General features: G+C 39.0%; 5 protein-coding genes across 6 annotated transcripts; 3 read left to right on the forward strand and 2 right to left on the reverse strand.

Annotated features, from left to right (window-relative positions):
- Positions 1-99: 99 nt before the first annotated feature.
- LOC134656068 (abscission/NoCut checkpoint regulator) lies at positions 100-1,254 on the forward strand. The gene is made up of 4 exons (XM_063511586.1): positions 100-113; positions 218-470; positions 577-822; positions 1,045-1,254. The coding sequence occupies exons 1-4, from the start codon at positions 100-102 to the stop codon at positions 1,252-1,254; spliced, it is 723 nt and encodes a 240-aa protein (XP_063367656.1).
- Positions 1,255-1,488: 234 nt separating this feature from the next.
- On the reverse strand, positions 1,489-3,576 carry LOC134655925 (CCA tRNA nucleotidyltransferase 1, mitochondrial). Of its 2 annotated transcripts, XM_063511432.1 has the most exons (6): positions 3,465-3,576; positions 3,184-3,383; positions 2,641-2,924; positions 2,248-2,568; positions 1,922-2,138; positions 1,489-1,809 (listed from the first exon to the last, which is right to left on the reverse strand). In XM_063511432.1, the coding sequence occupies exons 1-6, from the start codon at positions 3,516-3,518 to the stop codon at positions 1,506-1,508; spliced, it is 1,380 nt and encodes a 459-aa protein (XP_063367502.1). In that variant the 5' UTR covers positions 3,519-3,576; the 3' UTR covers positions 1,489-1,505. The 2 variants fall into 2 exon arrangements, with proteins under 2 accessions (XP_063367502.1, XP_063367504.1); XM_063511434.1 differs by lacking the exon at positions 3,465-3,576 and having other exon boundaries at positions 3,184-3,429.
- Positions 3,577-4,481: 905 nt separating this feature from the next.
- Positions 4,482-10,619, reverse strand: LOC134655924 (signal recognition particle subunit SRP54). Its single transcript, XM_063511431.1, has 7 exons — positions 10,328-10,619; positions 10,079-10,255; positions 9,635-9,864; positions 7,925-8,075; positions 6,940-7,088; positions 6,163-6,424; positions 4,482-5,014 (listed from the first exon to the last, which is right to left on the reverse strand). Exons 1-7 carry the CDS (start codon positions 10,403-10,405, stop codon positions 4,556-4,558), a joined length of 1,506 nt encoding a protein of 501 aa, XP_063367501.1. The 5' UTR covers positions 10,406-10,619; the 3' UTR covers positions 4,482-4,555.
- A 274-nt stretch (positions 10,620-10,893) lies between these two features.
- On the forward strand, positions 10,894-15,789 carry LOC134655893 (26S proteasome regulatory subunit 4). The gene is made up of 9 exons (XM_063511391.1): positions 10,894-11,046; positions 11,133-11,420; positions 11,720-11,890; positions 12,950-13,078; positions 13,255-13,440; positions 13,774-13,874; positions 14,027-14,123; positions 15,065-15,274; positions 15,546-15,789. The coding sequence occupies exons 1-9, from the start codon at positions 11,044-11,046 to the stop codon at positions 15,678-15,680; spliced, it is 1,320 nt and encodes a 439-aa protein (XP_063367461.1). The 5' UTR covers positions 10,894-11,043; the 3' UTR covers positions 15,681-15,789.
- Positions 15,790-16,670: 881 nt separating this feature from the next.
- Positions 16,671-24,997, forward strand: LOC134656156 (presenilin-1). The gene is made up of 10 exons (XM_063511680.1): positions 16,671-16,988; positions 17,203-17,423; positions 17,675-17,884; positions 19,342-19,562; positions 20,005-20,103; positions 20,701-20,778; positions 21,810-21,910; positions 22,004-22,097; positions 23,396-23,508; positions 24,668-24,997. The coding sequence occupies exons 1-10, from the start codon at positions 16,839-16,841 to the stop codon at positions 24,821-24,823; spliced, it is 1,443 nt and encodes a 480-aa protein (XP_063367750.1). The 5' UTR covers positions 16,671-16,838; the 3' UTR covers positions 24,824-24,997.
- Positions 24,998-26,110: the final 1,113 nt, after the last annotated feature.

Raw genomic sequence — 26,110 nt, forward strand, 5'->3', positions numbered from 1 at the left:
ACCTTTTAACCGCCATAGAATACGCCATCGAGCGTGCTCGTGTCGCCGAGGGGGACGAAGTTACACGAAGTTTTGTCTTATTTATCAGACAGTGGCGAAATGGGCCCGATTTTGTATGTCTTATATATGTCTACTGCGGTTAAAGGGTTAAAAGTGATTATTGTCTTTTTATTTCAATTTGATTACTACTACTTATTATAACTTCTTTGCTACCTAGGCGGATTGGAGCAATTAAAGATAATTCCAGCACTGATAGTAGCAACAAACAAAGGATACAAAATGAAAAATATCAAGAAATACAAGCCAGATTACATAAGTTGAAAGAAAACGAGAAAGTGAAAACCTCTGAGGAGGAAATATCAAGGCGTCTTGAAAACATCAAAGGAGAAGTGCCATCAACTTCTGATGCTGAACTGCTGGAGCGATTGGCGAAATTAAGAGGTGTACCAGTAGCTACATTACAAACTAAAGTAAATTAATTTCTCTATTATTCATGTACAACTATTATTCTTCTAAGTAATACTCTCTTAAAGTCATCTAGATTTGAAGGTTATTAATTATTTTTCTTTTTTACAGACTGTGCTGGTAACACCTGATACAAGGTCAGAGCAGGAGCAAGCAGATGATTTGCTTAAGCAATACCAAGCTAAGACAGCCATTGATACCAAATATATTAATGAATTCAATGGCTTGGTTAATGATATGGAGTCCAGACTGCTGAGTTTAAAAGGAAATGGGGGCCCTTCTCAAACACGAAATGTTAATCCTGAAGACACACCCTCAGAGGATGAAGAAGATACTGTTAAGAAGATTATAGAAAAGGTAGGTATATATACAGAATACAGAAGCTTAATATAAGTATTTTAGCCATCTAAAATAGTCCATCCAAGTACTTCTCCTTGTTTAATAAAACAAAAAATCATATTTTTAATCTTTCTATTAAAAAATCACTTTAAAATCAGCCCCATACTTTCATGTATTCAATCTCCCATAAATAGGCTAAAATTTTAGATGCTTATTATAGCAATATTGTATCTTTTTTAGTTGAAAACTGAAGCCCTTCTTGATGAACAACTGAGCCCAACAAGCAATGATGAGCTACCATTTTGTGAAATATGCAACGAAGATGCTACTATGCGCTGCGTTGGTTGCCAGTACCTTTTCTGCAAACGCTGCTTCTTGGACCACAAGGATGATGATGATGGCTGTGATAGATATGAACCCTACACTCCGCCCAATCGCACCTCTGTTTAATGTTATTTGTGTCAATCTCAGGTGAAGGCAGCTTTTGTTGATTGTCAATAAGGTAAATAAAGATGCAAATATTGCAAATAGTAACCATTCTTATTGTCAATCAACAAATAAATTTTGCTTGAGAACATGACATTTATTTTCAGTATGAGATTCAGATAAAATTATTGTTGTTTAAATCATGTTAATTTAATATTATATTTTATGGCTAAATCAGACAAATAAAAGAGATAATTATGCTTGCTATGAAAATTTTATTTTCTCTTGTTAATTTTTTCTATAATAACAGGTATAAGTTTTGCCAAGTCATCTGCTGTTTGCATGTAGTTGTTGTCTATCCACACATCTTTCAGTTTAGAGATTATTGCACCATACATCTTTCCTGGTGGCACACCATTATCTTTGAGGATTTTGCCGCTCACTGGAAATCGGGGTATCTCCCATCTGTTAAACTCTTCTAGTAATTTTTCGTCACCTCTGTATTTCAGTACTTCACGAACATAATCCACAGCATCTTTTTGTTTTATTTTTGTGTTTAGAACTAATTTTTCATATGGCCTGAAATAAATAAAACATAGTTCAAATTAAATATAGATTCAGATTCTTTGGTTTGTTAAACTTTTAAAACATAAGTAAGTTACTATGTCACTATGATACTATGTCTACTTACAATAAAGGCCTGGCACCCTCTTTATTCTCTCTGTGCTCTACAATGTAATACAACATCTCTCTGTCATATCCTGAGAACTTGAGCCTTCTTTGTAAAACTGTAACTTCATCCATATCCCGCAGTAATGCAGCGAGGTAACTCATTGGATGTAGGCCGAGGTGCCTGCCTCTTATCAGTACTCTGTCTAACTCCTCAATGTTAGGATCAATAGGCAACCCTAAAAAATATACTCTAATATAACAACACATAAATACAAGAGCAAATATTGTGCCTAATTGATGCTTTTAGTTTGTTCTTAAATTCTCATATATGAAAATTATATTTACCAATATGTTTTCCTAATCCTACATCCAATATTGTCTTTAAAAGAGCTCCTGAAAACGAGCCCTGCAGGATCTTCTTTAGCTCCATCCAGATTCTTTCTCCTGATATATTTTGCAATCCCTCTGCATTGTTTCTGATAACTTCAAGAGTTTCTCTGTCATGATTGTCTGGCCTATCAGCTATTCTGCCATAGAAGCGGAAGTACCTCATGATTCTGAGATAGTCTTCCTTTATCCTGACATCAGCATCTCCCACAAAAGCTACTCTTCTCTGCTTTAAGTCATCATACCCATAAAAGTAATCATATACATTGCCTTCGAAACCTGAAAGTGGAAATATGATTATTGTACAGTTTTGTTAGCAAATGAATAAGAATTTCAATAAGAGATACATACCCAAGAACATGGAATTGATTGTCAAATCTCTTCTATTTGCATCAAGCTTCCAATCTGTCGTAAACTGAACCTCTGCATGTCGCCCATCTGTCACAAGATCTACTCTTAGTGTTGTTACTTCAAAGTTCTCTTTGTCATTGATTCTTGGAGTGATGGTGCCATGCTTTTCACCACTGATGTTTATCATCCTTATGTTTTCCGCTGTGAACATGTCTTTCATTTGCTGTGGTGTCGCTGGTGTTGCAAAATCAAGATCTTTGGGTTGCAAACCCATTAGCAAATCTCTAAAATAACAAATATTATGCAATTTAGCCTATGTATTGTATACTGCCATATTTGACTCAGGGAAATAATCCTTACTAATATTATAAATGCGAAAGTGACTCTGTTTGTCTATTACCGCTTCACGATGAAACCGTTGGAACTAATTAAGATTGGATATAGCCGATAGGTATAGGCTAATTCCCAGGGAAGGACAAATGATTCTATGCTGATAAAATCGCGGGCAAAAGTTAGTACTAAAGAAATAGTCACGTTATATACCTTACTGCGCCACCAGCAATCCTTATTTCATACTGATATTTATCAAATAATTTCTTCAAATCTATAACCTCCTGCGTGAAAATATTATGAAATTCAGGCGTATCCAACTTCACCACGACAGGGTTATCTCTGCATTTCAACTCCATATCTACTTTCGAACGAATTCTTCGCCGTTCCGGAATAGTATTACTACTGAAAACCTTAAAATATGGAAAACTTGAGTATCAAGGGACACTTGATTCTATAAATGAAAATAAAATTATGAAAGAAATGGTCAATACCCTGACTTTCAGAAAACGACACAATTTTAAACTAAATAAAGATTTTGTAATCATTACTAGCTTTTTAGTTACAAAACATAATTAATTTAACTAAAACGAGTTAAACGAGAAACAATATAAAGTTTCATTCTATGGAACTTGCGAACTATGTAAACTAACCGCCATATTAAAATTGTCTCTGAATGTCAATTTACTAGTGACTTTTGTTTACATAGTTAGCAAGTTCCATAGAATGTCACTTTACAATATTTTTATGACATCCATGATGTCACTCACAGACTAATAAGAGATATGTCACTGATGTCAGTTTGATTGACGTACAGTAGTAAATGCATTTAAGCCACATGTAAAAACGCCTGCACGGGTGACTATAGCTGGTCAACCAAATCTTGTCAGTAAAAAAAGGCACGAAATTTAAATTTTCTATGGGACGATATCCCTTCGCGCCTACATTTTTCAAATTTGCCGCCTTTTTTACTGTCAAGATCTGGTTGACCAAGTATATAGCTGGTCAACCAAATCTTGTCAGTAAAAAAGGCGCGAAATTCAAATTTTCTATGGGACGATATCCCTTCGCGCCTACATTTTTCAATTTGCCGCCTTTTTCTACTGTCAAGATCTAGTTGACCAAGTATAATCGTATTGCCATTAATAGGTGTATTTGTCTCTTTCTAGCAAGCATCAAAGTGCGAGAAGGACGAACGATCGCTTAATTTTTGCCAATACTAGTTTCTGTGCCCGATTATGTCTGCATGCAAATTTAGTTAATGACTCCATGAGACGGCTGTATGCAGCTAACCCGGCTTGACCCTAATAAAATCTACATCGAAATGTAGCCGAGTTACAGTAGAAAGTGTTTCTAGTTTTAGTAGATATTTGCCATTTTCATAATTACCCCAATGAACTATACTATGAAAAACGAATGAAGATCTCATGAGATTTTGACGTAAAAACAATAGATCCATTACTACCCTTGCTGTCCTGTTAAAAAAACCATCCACTATAAAAAGGCTACGCTCCGTATCCAGCTTTTATTGGTTATTATATTGTTTAATTACAGTTCGGTGGCTTAACATAATAAAAATCTACTGTCATTTGCCGCCCATCAGACTATTCATCCCGCTTGAGCCCTGTTGCAGCTGCCTCATCATGTTGTGTAGTCCCGACATCCCGCCCATTTGCTGTAGGATCCTAGGGTCCATCATCTTAGCCATTTGTTGGTTGAGTTTAGCCATCTGAGTTTGGTTAACGTTCTTCGCCATATCACCGCCTTTGAATAAGCCCTTGATGCCTCCCATTTTCTTGACGACGGCGGCGAATTTGGTGTACTGAGCAATAAGGTCTTTGACGTCTCTTTCTGTGACACCCGCGCCTTGGGCGACCCGGGTGATGCGAGTGGGCTGTTTTGAGAAGAGTTTGGCACCGTCGCGGTGGTCGAGCTCGCCTTCATTCATTGAGTCCATGATGGTCATAAGCCGTTTCAGTTTAGCCATTGACTCCTGTTCGCTGCCTTTAGACATAAGGTCTTGTGAGAAGCCCGGGATCATGCCCTGTTCAAAAGAAAATAATACATAGTAAATTAAATTATACAATTCTTAGTGACAATACAAATTCCTTGCGTAAAAAACTATAGCAGAGTTATTAAATGTAGAAGAGATGTAAATAAAAATGCAATTTTTTTTCTCGAATTTTACAGCTGAAGTAAAAGTCGCTGTACGGTTTCATTCGTCGTTGTCGTAACTCTGGTACTCAAAAATTAATGGTTGATAATTCAGTGGGGCTACCGCGAACCACTTCGTCCGTTCGTTCGTCTATCTTTCGAACATGCAAGGTTGATAGAGAGGCAGATAACAAAATTTCTATTTTCGATGTTCGCGGTAGGCCTTCTATTACCACAAAACATATGGCGCCGCATAGCGCCATTATCATCATAGATCGGCTGGCACTATTCTTCTTAGACCTCTTCTACAGATTAATTCTTTGATTTGTGAATGAATCTAAAGGGAGGTATAGACTAGCAAGAATTTGTGTGCGTTTGACTCCATACTTGAAGTCGCGCAAGATGTATGGAGTCGCGCGCGAGAACGCAACTCATGCTAGACCGCCTGATCAAACCTTGGAATGCAGTTTACTTTAGTAGTCGGCAATGTACCGTAAATTGCATGCAAGATCTTGCTAGTCTAAGCCTTGCTTAGGGCTTAAAAAAATACACCCATTTCCACTTCACAAATAACAATTAACAGTAAAATAAAATGGGGCATTATCTATGAAAAGGGACCTTATTGTCGATGGCGCTTACGCCTCACAGCGTCGCGCGGCATTGTATTTATATCGGAGCATCGTTAATAAAAAAAGACACACCCATTTCCACTTCACAAATAACAATTAATAGTAAAACAAAATGGGGCATTATCTAAAGCAGTGTTTTTCAATCTTTTTCATTACCCGACCCCCTTTGTATGAACAAAATATTTCGCTTATGTATTGCCTTACAGCTGGTAGAGGCTTAGCGACCCCCCAGGGGGTCGCGACCCACAGTTTGAGAAACACTGATCTAAAGGGACCTTATCGTCGATGGCGCTTACGCCGCACAGCGTCGTGCGTCATTGTATTTATATCGGAGCATCGTTAATAATGGCGTAAGCGCCATCGACAATAAGGTCCCTTTTCATAGATAACGTCACAAATATGTACATACCATAATCTGTGAAAAGGGTCCCATCTTCATGATGTTCTGGAACTGTTCGTACATAGCGCGCAGCGTGAACTGGCCATGCTTCAGCTTCTCAAGCAGTTCATCATTGTCATCCAGCTTGAGTTCGTTGACCTTGTCGAGCAGGCCCTCGATGTCGCCCATCCCGAGCAGCTTGTTTATGAACGGCTTCGTTTTGAACGGCTCTAGGTCGTCGATGTGTTCACCGGTGCCTATGAAGATTATGGGACTCTGTGTTGCCGCTACACTGTAAAGTTAAAAAATGACTGTCTTGTCTATTGGGATAAATATCTGATGATATTGAAAATTTAACCAATTATAGCCTCCTAAGGCCCAAGGTCCTACCTATAGTACCTATTCAGTTCGATGTAATGATGTTCAGCTTTTGCTTTGTTTCGTTCAATTTTCAAACAACGCAAAATCAACTCTATTTCCTACAGTTTAGGTTCATGTAAGTTTTTGCAAAAATTCAATTTTGATACAAGGTTTTATATTTGAATATACTCTCTTTATTTACATTCATTTACTGTTAACCCCCCGAACGCCACATTTATCATACACGTCATCGTGAACCTTGTTGATATGCACGAAGGTTGATATTGGGCTAAAGCCGCGCGCTGGCTGACGTCTTTGGCGATCACAGATTTAAAGAATAAATAATGCACCGCGTTTTACTGCATAGTTTTAAATCCCCCCGAGGCCTTTATTGCTTCTTGGCACTCTGAGATAAGTTATTTTGGTCAAGCTTAAAATTTAACTTACGCTGAAAGCGCACCTCCACCCTTAGCGTGGCCGTCCAGTTTGGTGATGATGACTGAACCAATGTCTACTTTCTCCTTGAAGGCTCTGGCCTGTGCTTCACAAGCTTGACCTATTGTGGCGTCCATCACGAAGATAATGTTGTCAGGTTTCTGTTAATCAATGAAGAGCAAGTGCTTAAAATTACAGTGAAGTAAACTCCAGAAAAAATTGTTCCACATTATGCGTTGTCTCATGCTTTTTGCTGCTTATCGTGTATTGAACAGCCATATAACAATTGCTACAGCTTGATTATTTAATCAAATAAAAGTCAACAGAAACACCACACAAAATAACAAAAGACCCCCAGCTCTGCTAAAGTCAATATAATGATTATTTTGTGAATTTTGTCTCTGATTTGTAGTAAACTTGAACTAACATTTATCATCAATAGGCAGTGGAGATGCAACGGATAGTTGTTTGGCCGGATACCGGATACCGGATATCCGGCCTGGTCACTGTCCGAATATCCGGTATCCGGCCGCCGGATATTCGGCCGGCGGAACTATACCTATATTTTGAGTTTTGCAGGTGCGCGTCGTGCAGGTTTCGACCTGTTTCGTAGTGAACTTTCGCGCGGACACACTTCTAGGATCGTAACGAGTTTTATCACTTTTAAATGAATAAACTGATTCGATTATGACCGTGACTGTTTTTTAGGTTCCATTTTTTACCCCAAAATGTGTTAATTTTAGTTATAATATATTATAATAGTAGGTCACTATCCGGTATCCGACCGGATACTAAAATAACGGCCGGATAGGCCGGATACCGGATATCCGGTGCATCTCTAATAGGCAGTATATCAAGTATTGTGCAGCGTCAGTTTCTCACCTGTAAGATCTTTTTCTAAGTGTATAAGTTAGAAACACAGAGCTTAGTGCCCTTGTGCCCTCTATATACATATTGTACGGATACTTTTAAGACTAAAATAAAACAAAATACTTACAATGGCATTGGCAACTGCCAACATCTCTTCAAAGAGTGATTCCTCTTGCTTGTGCCGCCCACTGGTGTCCACAATGATCATCTCGAAGCCCTCCTTCTTAAACATCTCCACACCAGTTGTGGCTATCACCACAGGATCCACTTCAGTGTAACTGGAAAGAGAATGGAAGTAATTAGTTTATCTCTTTGAACACCATTTAGGCAATGTTTTTCAACTTTTTCCTTAAAGCTTTGGTTTCCTCCGAAAGCGGTGCCGTCATATAGCGGCCGTCTCCATACAAATACTACGACATCCATATTTAGCCGTATTATTTAGTATGGAGACGGCCGCTATATGACGGCACCGCTATCCTAGGAAAACCGATCTTAATACTAGACTTTGTAAGACTCGACGACATAAAAAAAATCCACAACCACTAAAGGCTTCGTCACACAGGCGCGTTTTCCGGGCGGGACGTGAGCATTTTATATGTAAAAGCGGCGCGCCCCGCTCACGCGCCGCCCGGAAAACGCGCCTGTGTGACGAAGCCTTAAGGCACTGCACTAAGGTGTTGTGAGTTTTCATTGATTTTTCATGTAAATATTTTATTTTTGTACAAATGGGAGAAACTCAGAAAATGCTCTGACTAGACAAGAACATAAAGGCCTGTCTCCATATTGCGCGGCAAACTATCGAACATTGGCTCGCGAGGCAGCAGCGCGCAATGGATACCGGGTTGGCTCGCGAGCCATCCCGGTATCCATTGCGCGCAGCTGCCTCGCGAGCCAATGTTCGATAGTTTGCCGCGCAATATGGAGACGGGCCTTTAATATGCATGAGGGCTAGTACTTGTACCATGATGTCCATGATGTAGGCATAACATTTATGAATATGTAGCAGCCAAAAGGTTAAATAGATATCCTGACTAGACTACTAATTAAAATAGCATCCTAATTATGTAAAAAAAAAAACAAATACTTGTTTGTAACTTCCGAACTATAAAGAGGTTGTTTCTTATTTCTTTGTGAATGAGTACTGTTTAACAGAGAACCCATACATCCTCTAAAGTCTCTAAACATTTGATGCATTTTATAAACATTTTAACTCCAGCAGTAACACTAGCACTTTAGGGTATTTAAGGTGATGTACACCAATCTGCAAAATTGCATGGACATATTATGAATGGAATTCATTTATAAAGTGGCCATACACATTTGCAGCTGGGTGTCATGGTATGAAAAGTCTCTTTTTGGAGCGTATTCTCTTCAGAACTTATTTTATTTCTTCGGACAACTGGACGTAGTTTAGGGTAAAAGATCCAATCCACAAAAATCTGTTAGTCAAATTTGAACTTTCTGTCAAACGGAAAAGTCGTTCATTTAAATGACAAATTTTAGAGGATGGATCTTTTACGCTAAACTACGTCCAACTTACAGCTAGAGTAAGAAGAACTAAAAAAAGAAGAATAATTAGACCTAAAAAATCAGTTAGGTTAGCAGTTCTTTCTTGTGAAGTAACACCCATCATTCAAAATTCATCCTCCTATTACAATTAATAATATATAGAAAATTGCTACAAGATTCGTTGATTTAATGAGTACCTACATTTGTTTATATGGATATCTTCTTATAGAGTCTGTTCGGAAAGAGAAGAGATTCTACAACTATTCTCTTTCAGCACAGACTCTACCTCAAATGCCTTTTATGACAGACATAACAATAGAAAACATACCTTCCATAAAAGGGTATTCTGGCCTTAGTACAATTCTGTTTGACTTGATCATAAGCACCAGCTCTGAATGTGTCAGCGCACACTAAACTAGACTTCCAGTTCTTCCTTAAGTAGTGGTATGCCAGCTTTGTGCAGGTTGTCGTCTTGCCAGAACCCTGGAGACCTACAAACATGATGATGTTTGGTTTTCCTTTCACTGGCTGATATGGCTTCACTCCTGGGTCAACAAGCTAGAAAAGAAAAACAACCATATCTATTGTAAATATTTATGGATTCAGTTTCAGTTTCCATTTGTTTAAACTTAAGAAGTAAATCACATACACTTTATAAATATTGCATATAATTATCAATACTTGCTAATATGGTACAGTTTATTAGTTAAATTACAGTTAGACACTTTTCTATTTACAAATATCAATAGGCAAGTATAGGCAAAGTTCTCACCTTGACAAGTTCTTTGAACACAGCTGACTGGATCATCCGCCGCTTGTTGAGGCCTCCAGCCATCTCGTCGAAGTCGATAACAGCGCGTACATTCTCGCGGAGGTTCTTCACTAGACGGATATTAACATCTGCTTCCAACAGGGCAGCGCAAATTTCTTTTAGCATAGAATTCAATACCTGCGTGATAAATGAAAATTTAGAACTTATTCATGATATCGGATACTGTCGTAGTATTTAGATTTAAATTACCTCTTCATTGATAATGGTAGCCCGACTAAGTGACTGTAAAGCAGTCGTGATTTTCCGACCTAAATCTGCTAAAACCATCTTGAATATTTATTGCTTCCTCACTGTGTAAAGATTCCTTATAAACAACAAGCGCCTTTAAATATGATTAATTACGAAATTTGTGACATCTTATCCTAATTTATTTATCAAAACTCTAATATGAACACTTTACACTTTCTATTTCAATAATTTTCCACAACACCAATGAAATGAAATTGAAGTGACAAGAGTAGAACACGACGAGACGACACGTCAAAATTCTGAACTGCGTTTAGTTCTTGTATTGCTTGATTGTTAATGTTGATAAACTTTTTCAAACAATTCAAAAACTTCAAGGGTCAATTACTTTACTCCTTGCTCAAGGGCCTATTTAGCTAGTTATTAGTTTAGTTTAGTATTTATTTTGTTGTACCTCTGTATATTTAATACTGTAAATAAATGATTTAGAAACCATAAATTACATTGCAGTAACTAAATGGAATTAGGTGTTTTTTAGGGTAAACATTAGTCTTTACATAGAATAGAAAACCGATAAATTGTTACCGATTGGGCGTTACACTAGGCGTAACCAAAATTAAAAGTAAAAATTATTTCGCTTTGTAATCGCTGTCATTGGGGTTATTATATTGTGTATTTATAGTTTTAAAATTAACTAAATAAGTTTATAGTTATAAATAATGGTAAGTTACCAAATTAGTCTGCATCCATCGATGCATATATTCAAATTTGGATAAAAGTTGCAATGTCATTATTTGTTTTATATTAGGGTCAGAATCAATCTGGCGGAGGAAGCGGTGGAGACAAGAAAGATGACAAGGATAAGAAGAAGAAGTATGAACCCCCAATCCCCACGAGGGTTGGCAAGAAGAAGCGCAAGGCCAAGGGACCTGACGCAGCCCTGAAGCTGCCTCAAGTCACTCCACACACCAGATGTAGACTGAAGTTGTTGAAATTGGAGAGAATAAAGGACTACTTGTTGATGGAAGAGGAATTCATCCGTAACCAGGAGAGACTGAAGCCCCAGGAGGAGAAGATTGAGGAGGAAAGGTCTAAGGTAAGAATTGTTCTCATTACTTACATGTTCCACTTTTGAGAATGTTATCTATTTGGATGGAGCCCTAGGAAGTATAAAGAAAAGTAGGGCATCTTCAACCTAACTAATAACGAAATCTAAGTTGCAATTTGCTTTGTTGGCATTTATTGTTTAGCTCCACTTTTTTGTTTAGTCATGATATATTTTCTGTATTAAGTTTAAACAAAGTCTAATAATCTGACAACCCTATACCCTATCTATAAAAATATTGCTTTGTTTCATTGTGTATCAACTTTTAAAAAATCCACTTGTTTACATAGGTTGATGACCTGAGAGGCACACCCATGTCTGTGGGCAACCTGGAGGAGATTATTGATGACAACCATGCCATAGTGTCCACGTCGGTGGGCAGCGAGCATTATGTCAGCATCTTGTCCTTTGTGGATAAGGATCAGCTGGAACCTGGCTGCTCTGTGTTGTTAAACCATAAGGTAAACTATGTTTCTTCTAAATCACATAAGTCAAAAAGATTTTCACACATTTTAATGCATGATGGTGCTGTTAATGTATGTATATTAGGATGCACTAAGAGTGTATATTTATTCTCTTTATTTATTTGAACTCTTAGGCTAGGTTATTTTATAATATGGATATAAAAATAAAATACAAAAACACTTACAAAAACAATACAAAATACGTATAAACATATTATAAAAAACCTAACCTAGGGTGCCGCCAGCAGCGGGGCAAGGCCCAAGCTGCCGGTGGTCAGGGCTGCAGAGAGAGGAACCGGCGGACTATCCGCGCCGTGTCCAAGATCACCGCCTTCTGCATCTGACCCTTGATCCAACCACCTAGCGAGAGTCTCTCAAGATGTTGGTCGAGACTCTTCGCTATTAGACCGTTCGCTGAAACAACTATCGGGACAATGATCGTCGAATCAACATCCCACATGGCGGTTATCTCGTGAGCCAAGTCTAGGTACTTACTGGACTTGTCCTTCTCGGCTTTCACGAGATTCTCATCATGGGGGATGGTGATGTCAACGAGCACGGCCCGGCGCTGCGATCGATCTATTATCACAATGTCAGGCTTATTGGCTACAATAGTCCTGTCAGTGATGATAGATCGATCCCAATAGAGCGTGGCACGACCATTCTCGAGAACTTGCGCAGGTGAATACTTATTATATTTATTATTATTATTTCGTTTTAGACAGGCAGCTGATGCTGGTGCATCTAAATCATAGTTCACTTAGCACGATTTCACTGTTTTGATAGTTTGTCGAGTCTATTTTTGAATTGATTCACACTTGTAGAGTTCACAACTTCAGAGGGTAATTTTCATAATGAGTTCTAAATGTTTACCAAGTTAATTATGAAATGTGTAGCTGAAGATCATGCACCTTGATTAAAAATTGTACAGTACACACAGTAAAATATTGATTCTGTTGCTTACATCATTTTAAATTGATTTTCACAGGGTCTTTGTCATTATGTCCAAGCATAAAAGCAGGCAGCATGATGACTATAAGTTGCAATGATTGACAGGTACATGCAGTAGTAGGAGTGCTCGGAGATGACACCGACCCCATGGTGTCAGTCATGAAGCTGGAGAAGGCTCCTCAGGAGACTTATGCTGACATTGGTGGCCTGGACACACAAATTCAGGAAATTAAGGTTTGTTGTGTAAAAAACTTGCCCCTTATTCATAAAACTTTACAAGCCTCAATTAGTTATTTTTGTTTTATCCCTTTCTCACAAATACACAAGTCAAAATTACTGTGCATTTCTCCAGAAACTTTTTTCATAAATACCATAAACCCACCACTAAAATAAAACTATATTGTTCCCAGGAATCAGTAGAGCTGCCACTAACTCACCCAGAGTACTATGAGGAGATGGGCATCAAGCCACCCAAGGGTGTGATCCTGTACGGGCCGCCCGGCACTGGCAAGACTTTGCTGGCCAAAGCTGTCGCCAACCAGACCTCTGCCACATTCCTGCGTGTTGTTGGTTCTGAACTTATTCAGAAGTACTTGGTGAGTTGCTGAGAAGAATCTACAATTGTGATCTTTTTCTAGAATTTCCTTCCTACATATAAATGTTACAATGATTCATCCATGCGTTACATTTACAGATTTTCTCCTTATAAAGTCCAGTTTATTGTTCACTTAAGTCATAAGACTTTATGTCTATCATAGGCATTTGCTGATTATTCCTTTAGGCGACTTTTCAATTATCTTTTCATTATTTGAAATTTAAGTTTCTGAACAATGCTACAATGTTGTGTGAGTTGGATTTATTTGCTAGTTTTATCACCTTCTAGTTTTATCATTTAGAAACAGGCAACTAATAAAGGTTTTTTTACACAGGGTGATGGGCCAAAGCTGGTGCGAGAGCTGTTCAGAGTGGCTGAGGAGCATGCACCGTCAATTGTCTTCATAGACGAAATAGATGCTGTGGGCACAAAACGGTAATTTAAAATAACATAATTATGAGAAAGAAATGTGTTGAGTGTTTGAAACATAATTTCACTTTATAGTAGAAAACACATTAAATATTTGACTTGCATTTGGAAGTTCTCTTCTAGAATTATTTTTACAAAAATGTATTACGCATTTTCAGATATGACTCGAATTCAGGTGGTGAAAGAGAAATTCAAAGAACTATGTTGGAGCTGCTAAATCAATTAGATGGATTTGATTCTCGTGGCGATGTTAAAGTAAGTGTAATTAATTCGCGACAATTTTTTTTTCTCTACTTTTGTAGTTTATTTTCAGGATTCACCCAAACATTCGTGTTATGACTCTGTCCTTTATATGGCAAACGAAAGTGAAGCAGAACCTACGAAAGTCGAAAACTCTAACCACGAAATGAATGAATTGCCGCGACTTGGAATTTATTATTATTATTATTATTTATAAAGCAGGCAGGCAGTTGAAATAACTGATAATGCCTGTATCCAGAGTCATCAACAGAGTTTTCCGTGCTGAGTAGAATTTGCGTTGTGCTTATCTAATTTGTTCTTGAACTCATTGACACTGGGCCGATACTACGTCTTCTGGGAGTTTGTTCCAAGCTTTGACCACTCTGTTGCTAAAGAAGTGTCTATGAGGATTATTGTAGGACCTGCGAGACACCAGCTTATACTGATGACCTCTCAGACGGTTGTTATTATTGCGTTCTAGCATCTTATGGAAGTCTTTGAGATCATAGTGTTGGGTTAGTATTTTATATGTCTCGATCAGATCTCCACGCTCTCTACGCTCCTTCAAGGTTGTGAGCTTTAGGAAGTGTAGTCTTTCTTCATAGGACATGTTTTTGAGTTTCTTCGGTTTTTTGGTGAAACTACGTTGAACCTTCTCCAACATGTCAATATCCTTGATAAAATAAGGGCTCCACACTTGAAATGCGTACTCCAATATAGGCCTAACATAGGTTTTGTGAATTTTTAGCATCATATCTGGCGTCAGAATCCCAAAAGCTTTATTTATGCTATTATATTAAACAAAAATGCACGCTTCTTTCCCAATGCAATTGAAGCGTTCCGTTCCACGAAATTATTGACCATGTTGATATGGATCAACGCAAATGGTCTGAAATTTGGAGTTAAATAAATTATAATTGTGATTAACTATACTTAAAAATGATTTGTACTCACAGGTAATCATGGCCACAAACCGCATAGAAACCCTAGACCCTGCTCTCATTCGCCCCGGCCGTATCGACAGAAAGATCGAGTTCCCGCTCCCTGACGAGAAGACCAAGAGGAGGATCTTCACCATCCACACCTCGAGGATGACTTTGGCTGACGACGTGAACTTGTCAGAACTCATTATGTCTAAGGATGATCTCTCTGGTGCTGACATTAAGGTACTTGTTGAGTTGTTGACATACTTTTCTTTTTACTATGTTGCTATAAATATTCTTGACTACTCATCATTCAATTATGGTTGAGAGCATGGTGAATGAGAGTCTAGAATCATTTTACCCCATAGTAAAATAGGGCTTCAGTTATTAAATAATTAAAAATTACTACATCATACGCCATGACAATGTTTTTAACATGAAACGTATTTAACTTTTTAGTTATCGTTAAAAGGGCCAATTAATATATTATTGTTTGTCATGTTTGTGTTCGCAGGCTATATGTACAGAAGCTGGTTTGATGGCGCTAAGAGAACGGCGCATGAAGGTCACTAATGAAGACTTCAAGAAGTCCAAAGAGAGTGTGCTGTACCGCAAGAAAGAAGGCACACCCGAGGGACTTTATCTATAGGCTGCATTTCAGTTTCAATTGTATTAACATTGAATATGTATCTACTTTAATAATTACTATATGAATTAAAACAATCTTTATGATTTAATAAAATGCAGCGCATGCTACAGTTGCTCGTTTTATTTACAGCCTTAACACATTCACTGCCAGGTGGGCGCTCGTGAACTTTGCTCAGACTTTGCCCGCTGGGCGGGTTGTTTTATACTAAGCTATAGACGACCGGTTTCTGGGGTAGTGCGCCGTTTTGAGTCTGGCAGTGAATGTGTTAAGAAATGGAAACCTACCCTGATGCGAGTGAAAGTTCTATGCAACCTATTAATTTAAAATATCTAAGAATTCAGCGATGCTGATGCTACTTTGATGTGCCCAAAATTATGAAAAATCCTTCGTGCTCTCTACAAATGATAGGTTCTGGGCAAATCGACCGATTTGATCAGGAAAATAATTAGCGCCAATCTCATCTAGCTTCACGTACACAATTTGATCACCAATTTGCATTCCATAGATATTAACTTCGAAAATTGCATTTTTGTGTCCGCACCTGCTGATTTGATCGGGGAATCAAATTGGCGTTTGCGTCCGCACGCCTCATCTCATCCACACGTCCGCAATCATCAGATTGGCGAAAAATTGTCTCTTCTGGACTCCACTTTCATCAAATGTATAGCCCCCTCCACACTTATAGCCCCACCCCCCTCCACGGATCTGCGAACTCGACTCCGCACTCGCGTTCGCGGCTTCTCGCCGCGATTCACGCACGAGTGTGGAGAGGACTTTTCTAAAATCGCATGCGATTTGTTGCAACGTATTTATAGTTCACGCACAATTTTTGAACGAACAATAAAACACCCATTGAATTTTTTTGAACGAAATTTGAAATGTCACAGCGTTTTATTTAATATTACCCTACCAAATTATAAAGGTATCATATAACTAGCCGCTTAAGGGAAAACGCCGAAAACGCCCAACGTCTCATGGGAGAAATCATCCCGTACGTACGCGTTGATTTGGTCGTATTATCCCAGTTGTCAATAATTTCCTGTACTAGTTTTTAGTTTTGTATGAAGAAAGTCGTCTAATTATTGATATTTCTATTATAAACAAGCGCATGTTCTGTTAATTTGTTTACAAAATGCGTGTTAGTTATAGGGTTAATGAATGAGTGACACAGGTAGTGAGTCAGACGAGGCGACCGAGCGTACGGCACTCATGGACGGCCACATCGCAGAAGCTCGTCCCGACAGGGAGATCGCCGAAAGGATCGCCAGGAAAAAGAAAACAAAATCGGAAGGCCAGCGCACTTATGGCGTGAGTAACACGAATGTATGTTCCGTAGTCTACCTTACTACTTCCTTTGCTGGGTCATGGTGACGGGCAATACACCTACATAATCTCTAACCATATCATAATGCATACGTTTCGAATTGTTTATCACAACATAACTGTTATTATGACAAATTATTGTAATCTTGAGTGTATGTTATCTTACATTTATGTAATAATTTTGTTTATGATGACTCAGACTGTTGAACAAAGTGATGGGGGAAGCTCCAGTGGGCCCAGCAGGCCTGGGCCTAGCGGGCCTAATCCACCGCAGCCTACGGAGCCACAGATTGAAGAGTTGGAGCTGAAGTATGGTGCTCGCCATGTGATCAAGCTATTTGTACCTGTTACACTGTGTATGCTGGTGGTTGTAGCTACAATATCAACTGTCAGCTTTTACTCTGTTAAAGATGTATATTTGTAAGTATCATTCTCTTTTAATGAAACAATTTAATCAATGGAAACAATTAAATTAAATTATAATAAGGGGAATCTTGCCTAAACAACTTTTAAGAAAACATAACATTTCTGCAAGTTTGATTGCTTAATATGTATAAATTTAATATTCACTGCATTTGTGTTCTTTATCATTGCCCCATTATAAGTGTGTTTTAAAATTCTCTATATTTTAAGGTAAATAGTCCAAGAATAACACATGTCATTATTTACAGAGCATACACACCATTCCATGAAGAAAGCCCTCACGCAGTGACCAAAGTTTGGAATGCACTGGCCAACTCCATGATCCTGCTGTGTGTGATCGCACTGATGACGGTACTGCTCATAGTGCTGTACAAGAAGCGGTGCTACAAGATCATACACGGCTGGCTCATTCTCTCCTCCTTGATGCTGCTGTTTTTGTTCTCTTATTTGTATATAGAGTAAGTACTAATGTGTGTTGTTCTAGTAACCAAGCATGCAATAGCAGTCAAACAGATTTAGGTCAAATATAGTATACAGAATGCATATAACCTGGATTGACACTAAATCAGCATCAGTCTTCAACACATTCAGTAATGAGACTGATAGGCGCCAATGATGGCTACTGTATTATTTATCCAAAAAAAACATGTTATTTTTACTACAGGAATCATCTTCTGTGCAACTGCAGCAGTAATTGTTTTGAGAAACAGGTTAAGTGTTAAGTTACAAATGATGTATGCCAGTGCAATGCTTTATTTTCATGCAAGGCTTAAGAAAAGCAATACAAATAATAATATCTGGTTTCTTTAATAACAAAACTTCCGTGAGACAAAGACATAGTAAATATATTAAAAACGGGTCACTCACGTATTTTAAGTCGAAACACGCTCGGCATGTTTCACTTCGTACAGAGAAGTGTCATCAGGAGCTTGCATTGAAAGTGAAACATGTCGAGCGTTTTTCGACTTAAAATACGTGAGTGACCCGTTTTTAATATATTTACTATATCTGGTTTCTGTTTATCTTTATACTTACTTACTTGGCTGGTGCGATGACCCAAAATGTGTCTTGGCCTCCAACACAAGAGGACGCCACTTTGCTTGGTCCAGAACGGTATCACGCCAGCTTTCGCCGACTTTATCTTTATAGATCTGAAAATTTGCATATATAAATGTAGCTGAAGAGAGTGTTAGCAATGGAATGCAACTTATGATTTATGCAGTGAAAGTTTGTTCATATCTTACTTACACCTGTTAGGAACAATAAAACACATTGAAATTTGTGATTGTAATTAGAATAGTTTCTACATGTTAAGTGTTAACAAATTTACATACATATTTTCATATTCATACTACATGTCGTTTTTCATAATTACATTCAAAATATTAAAAAAACTATTAAATTAAATTTAGCATAATAACTACAATGTCAAATAAAAGTACTATATTTTATAGCCTACAAAATGGATTTGTAGTAATAAGATATTGTCCCCTCTCCCCTCTGCGCCGTACGTACGCCCATACTATGATACTTCCCCCATTTAACCCTTCTCGGAAGTGATTTTCGAAATAAAAAGTACCTTACCTTATTTGCCATATTTAATTTAATTTTTTGCAGCCCTTTTTGCGTAATTAATGAACTTGCTTTTTATCTATCTATCTAATACCTTTAAACGGGCAATTCTTGTTTATTTATTTATTTATTTATATATATATTTCTGGGATCTCGGAAACAGCTCTAACGATTTCGATGAAATTTGCTATATGGGGGTTTTCGGGGGCGATAAATCGATCTAGCTAGGTCTTATCTCTGGGAAAGCGCGCATTTTTGAGTTTTTATATGTTTTCCGAGCAAAGCTCGGCCTCCCAGATATTTATTTATTATGGGTTCTACCAATAAAGTGTTTGTCTTACAGAGAAGCGCTAAGAGCCTACAACATACCAATGGATTACATAACACTAGGGTTTGTCATGTGGAACTTTGGTGTCATGGGCATGATCGTCATCCACTGGAAGGGCCCCCTGCGGTTACAGCAGGCCTACCTGATCTTCATCGCTGCTTTAATGGCGCTTGTGTTTATCAAATATCTGCCTGAGTGGACAACATGGGCAGTGCTGGCTGTTATCTCTATTTGGGGTGAGAAAAAATATCAAAACTATTTATTTAAACTTAATTGCACAGTAAAAAAATGTAGGTACAAAAGGCGAACTTAATGCCAGAAGGCATTCTCTACCAGTTAACCCTCGGGCCAAACAGAGAGCAAGCAGTAATAGGTGCAAGAAAAATTAAAAGTACGAACAGTTTAATATTAAACATAAATGTTTAAGTTGTACAACATACTATTTCAAATATACATATTATTATTGCTATAATATACTTACTTATACATACAAAATATACTTACTTATAGATACACAATATACTAATATACATATATAACTATTATTTGTAGCAACAATAAAAAGACCTTATAAAGTTTTCTTAACAGAATTGAGTTGTACAGAAAGAAAATAAATAAATTAAACTTTTTTAATGTGGTGCATTCGCATGTTGTTAAATATTTTGTTAATGATTTCAGATCTAGTAGCAGTATTGACTCCAAAGGGCCCACTGAGGATATTAGTGGAAACAGCTCAAGAAAGAAATGAACCCATATTCCCAGCTCTTATTTACTCATGTATGTATACAAACCATGTGCTTGCTGACTCCTATATCTTAATTTTATCAGTGTGTAGATATCTCATATCTAATAAAGATAACAATGCCACTTACGCGTCTTGAAGTACCTGTATAATTTTTAACAGATTAAATTCAAATTGAAATCGGTACAGTCGCCATCAGATATATCGGAGCGGCCAAGGCGCTCACAAATATCTGAACACGCCTCTATAGTCAAGGCGTTAGAGTGCGTGTTCAGATTTTGTGAACACCTTGACCACTCCGATATATTTGCTGGCGACCGTACATCAAAGTTATCTGCTATAAATATTACATTAAATAAAATAAGTAAAAATAGCCTTTATTACTGAAGTTTTGTAACATTAATACTATATCTACTTAAAATATACCTTATTTCTCACTATACAATTATACATATTACTATTTTCTAGTTTCCATCGACAACTTCAGCTAATGTCACCAGATTGTTTTGAGGTTTTGGTCAATCTTTAAGAATATGAATGACACCTACTACTCCTACTAGTAAAGTCAGCCCGCTCATAACATCGCCAAATATTTGACCTAAAAATATTAAAAACTCAATGTATTTTTACAGCGACGGTGATGTACTGCCTCGTGGGGACGACGACGTCCGGCGAAGGTGAGCCCCGGGAGCTGCGGCCTCTCAACCACGGTCCGTGACACTAACACAACTTATGTCTGTCCGTGTAGTCCCGCTTGTGACAGTTGTGACCACTTGTCGAACGTTTGTCAAACATTCCTATATAGACACGAGCGGAGGTGAACCCGGTAACTGCGGCCTCTCAACCACGGTCCGTGACACTAACACAACTAATGTCTGTCCGTGTAGTCCCGCTTGTGACCACTTCTCGAACATTTGTCAAACATTCCCATTTAGCCAAGGGGGGAGGTGAACCCGGTAACTGCGGCCTCAACCACGGTCCGTGACACTAACACAACTAATGTCTGTCCGTGTAGTCCCGCTTGTGATCACTTGTTCGAAAATTTGTCAAACTATCCATATAACCACAAGCGGAGGTGAACCCGGTAACTGCGGCCTCTCAACCACGGTCCGTGACACTAACACAACTTATGTCTGACCGTGTAGTCCCGCTTGTGACCACTTGTCGAACGTTTGTCAAACATTCCCATATAATCAGGGGCGGAGGTGAACCCGGTAACTGCGGCCTCTCAACCACGGTCCGTGACATTAACACAACTAATGTCTGCCCGTGTAGTCCCGCTTGTGACCACTTGTCGAACGTTTGTCAAACATTACCATATAACCACGGGTGGAGGGTGACACGTTTGCAAATTCACGCTGCAAACGTGTCATCGGCATTGAAGAAATAGTGAATATTACGCGAAACTCTGCCAAGGGGGCGCCACTCCCACAATAAGTCACAATCTAAGGGTCTACCGCAAACGAGAGAGTAGAAATTTTGTTATCAGAGGTTAGATACTCTTGCATATTCGAGCGATAAAGAGGCAGATAGCCGAGTTACGATTTCGCGTTTCCCGGTATGGCCTTTGTAAACAAACCGCTTGGATGTATCTATGTTATATTTGATTGTCTGTGAAAACTTGTCAAGAAACAGTTTAAGGTACAGTATGTATAAGTTACTCTAGTGCTGCACTCTGGCGGCAAAACATTGCAGTAATACTCCCTATTTGTATCGCTCATCCCGGTTTGCCCTTGTACAGGTACCGCGGCCGAAGGCAGAGGTGCGGCGCGGCCGGCGTCGACGGCGGGCGCGGACGGGGATGGTGGCTTCGACGCGGCGTGGGCGGCGCGCCGCGACGCGGTCTCCGAGCCCGGCGCGGGCTCCCGGCCCGGCGCGGTCTCCGAGCCCGGCGCGGGCTCCCGGCCTGGCGCGGGCTCCCGGACCGGCCGCGAGCCCCGGCGCCTGCGCGTGGACGGCACGCAGCCCGCGCAGTACACCACGCGCGTCGAGCGGCCCGCGCCGCCGCCGCCTGACATGGAGGAGGAGAGTTAGTACCGTGCCGATTTCTAAGGGCTCATTTAGACGGTGACGGTGTTTCACTACATTGCGTCATTTGATCGGTCGGCTGAATTGTTGTAACCTCAATGGTCCGCAATGCAACTAAAATCACATGCGAGTTCGCGCGCCGTCTAAATCAGCCCTTTATCACATTTAACGACCGATCTTTGACGACCGGTCTGGCCTAGTGGGTAGTGACCCTGCCGGTGAAGCCGCGGTCCTGGGTTCGAATCCCAGTAAGGGCATTTATTTGTGCGATGAGCACAGATATTTGTTCCTGAGTCATGGTTGTTTTCTATGTATTTAAGTATTTGTATATTATATATATCGTTGTCTAAGTACCCACAACACAAGCCTAGAGCTTACCGTGGGGCTTAGTCAATTTGTGTAAAATGTCCTCTAATATTTATTTATTTATTTATCTTTAGACATATAGGTACTCCAACCACGCCATACTTGATATGAAAACTTACCAAATGCCGATTCGAAGTATAAATTTCGTGACTATTATGTTGTTGTGTTACTTGTTGTTTTCTTTTATTTTTTGTCACGAATAAACGCTCTCTATTCTCTATTCTATTCTATTATAAATAAAGCCCGTCCACCGCTCCGCATCGACTTGACGCTCTTGCCGGTGACAATGTACGCCTGCGACATGCTTTACATCAAACTGGGAAAGCGACTTACAGTGACGGTCGGACTCTTGGATTTAAAAAACTATTGACCCTGAAGAACAACTAAATAAAATCGTTGACATAATTTATCGTATAGAAACCTTTCAATTGTTAGTCTAATTTAAACCTTCTTCATGCAATATTTTCAAGAACAATAATTCCTTTCGTTTTCTGCTCTCGATTTTCGATGTTAACAATTTCGTCATATAGAGCTGTAGTACCACGATCCCGACTATCGGGTCGTCCGGCCTAGGAACGAAATCATGAAATACCCGATAGTCGGGTCTTCGGCACTGAATGTGTTAACAAAGAAACCTTGATTTTTGTGTTATTGAAATTGGATATACCAGTGTCCCACAATAAGGTAAAATTGAAAGTTAGAGTGATATCTGAATACCAGTGTCCCACAATAAGGTAAAATTGAAAGTTAGAGTGATATCTGAATACCAGTGTCCCACAATAAGGTAAAATTGAAAGTTAGAGTGATATCTGAATACCAGTGTCCCACAATAAGGTAAAATTGAAAGTTAGAGTGATATCTGAATACCAGTGTCCCACAATAAGGTAAAATTGAAAGTTAGAGTGATATCTGATTAATTTGTTTGAATTCCAGAGGGCGTGAAGCTGGGTCTGGGCGACTTCATATTCTACAGCGTGCTCGTCGGCAAGGCCAGCTCCTATGGCGACTGGAACACTACACTCGCCTGTTTTGTTGCTATACTTATTGTAAGTGCTCTATATATTTACAGTAGTAGCTATTTTCCCGCACTTAAGCACTTTCCGTGCATATGTATGTCAAAAATTATAAGGGCCATTCATCATCATTCTCTTGCCCTTGTCCCATTCACTTGGAGTCGGCGCAGCATATCTTTCTCTTCCATACTTCTCCGTCACCCGGCATCTCATTCATATGTACTGTAAAACATTGTACAATACAAGTGCGAATAGGTAATTCGCAACTCGTGTCGATTTAAATCACAACAAATATATCACCACTCGTTGCAAATTTCCTACTTTCCGCACTTGTATCGTAAATATTCACTAGTTCACATGTTGAAAACGACAACTTCGGGACATCTAAAAATCTAAAGTCCCTAATGTAAAAATAAATTTTAAAGACTACTCCTCAGTTAGTATCAAATAATATTGATATGTCAGCCAAAATGGGCAAATATATCGTGTCGTAAAACATTTTTATTTCTATTGTTTAAAGATGTCAGTCTATTGACAGATGCTTTAGGTACTACACATTGCTCTTACCATAGAGAAATATAGTAAGACAAGAGTGCTCACTCCATATATGTTGTTGAGCATAAGACTTTCCGGTCGGTGCTACATCTATTGTCAAGTAGCAATACTGATAGTTCCGCTACTCGATGCTAGATATAGACACTGAAATTAATAGTATTATTGGTATCAAAACTGATGTATGGAGTGAGCAATCTATGTATTTTTTAGGGTTCCGTACCCAAAGGGTAAAAACGGGACCCTATTACTAAGACTCCGCTGTCCGTCCGTCCGTCCGTCCGTCTGTCACCAGGCTGTATCTCACGAACCGTGACAGCTAGACAGTTGAAATTTTCACAGATGATGTATTTCTGTTGCCGCTATAACAACAAATACTAAAAACAGAATAAAATAAAGATTTAAGTGGGGCTCCCATACAACAAACGTGATTTTTGACCGAAGTTAAGCAACGTAGGGCGGGGTCAGTACTTGGATGGGTGACCGTTTTTTTGCTTGTTTTGCTCTATTTTTTTTGATGGTGCGGAACCCTCCGTGCGCGAGTCCGACTCGCACTTGGCCGGTTTTTTTCTCTATGCTCTTAACTAGCTTCAAAAGAGACCCGTTTCATCTGAAGAAGCTTAACTGTTACTGATTACAGGGTTTATGCTTAACCCTCCTGCTGCTGGCGATCCTCAAGAAGGCGCTTCCGGCGCTGCCCATCTCCATAACCTTCGGTCTCATCTTCTACTTCGCCACGCGCGGCGTCGTCAAACCCTTCGCGGACGCGCTAGCCGCCGAACAGGTCTTCATTTAGCTACCGCCCTACACACTAGATATCAATTGATGAAGGCGATTCCTTCCAGTTTATGATTATCGTTGAACGTTTGTGAACCTTAATACGATGGTATAAGGTCTACCTAAGGTTAGTTGTGTTGCTAGTATGTTAGAAGAGCGAAGGAATGTTCACTCATTTGTGCACGCTTATAGCTATTTATCTATCTGAATCCGATTACCAAACCAATGTTGGGTTATTGATATTTGATTTATTAGAAAACTCTCAGTATTGGCTTTTAGGTTACAGCTATTGATCTCACTTTTTGGCTATATTTAAATTTTTTGACCTTAACTAAGGGGTTAATTCGGTATTCTTGCTTGATACTAACATAGCTATCTAGTGTCATCATCTTCCTCGCGGTGTCCCGGCATTTTTGCCACGGCTCATGGGAGCCTGGGGTCCGCTTGGCAACTAATCCCAGGAATTGGCGTGGGCACTACTTTTTACGAAAGCGACTGCCATCTGACCTTCCAACCCATAGGGTAAACTAGGCCCTTATTGAGATTAGTCCGGTTTCCTCACGATGTTTTCCTTCACCGAAAAGCGACTGGTAAATATCAAATGATATTTCGTACATAAGTTCCGAAAAACACATTGGTACGAGCCGGGGTTTGAAACCGCGACCTCCGGATTGCAAGTCGCACGCTCTTACCGCTAGACCACCAGCGCTTTTATCTTGTGCTTAACACTTAATACTCTCGCCCACGACAAGCATCTAAAATCTAAATTTAAACTAGGAACCTACGACGAGCGAAAGACCTACCCCGTTATTCATAAAACTTAGCAACCTCTTACAAAACTTTGGTAAATTTAGTCTCTTTCTTACAAACAGAAATGTCAAGATGACCGATAGGGACATACGATTATGAAAGAGTTGACAGTGAAGCGGTCAATCCTGACAAGATTTATTTCTGTACAATTATTAGCCTAAAATATACAAGTTTTTTGTAGAATGCAAAACTCTTAGCTAACCACAAATGGACCTTATATCCTTGCAACAAGGTTTAAGAATTGTTATCAGTATGGATTATGGTACCAGGAACTCTGCGTGGAGTGTCAAGTCACTAAATAGTATAGCGCGCATGATGAGTGAATATATCGCTAATAAAAATAATTATTAATAATAAATAATACCCAGGGAATTATTTATTAACAATTATCTCGTAATATCACCCATAGAGAAATACCAGGAAAGAAAGAGTGGTAACTCCATAGATCAGTTTTCTTACAAAAACGCGAGTTATTTCGTAGTCGACATCTAACGTC

This window comes from Cydia amplana, chromosome 17 (genome assembly GCF_948474715.1).
Source record: "Cydia amplana chromosome 17, ilCydAmpl1.1, whole genome shotgun sequence".
In the NCBI taxonomy this organism is placed as follows: domain Eukaryota; kingdom Metazoa; phylum Arthropoda; class Insecta; order Lepidoptera; family Tortricidae; genus Cydia; species Cydia amplana.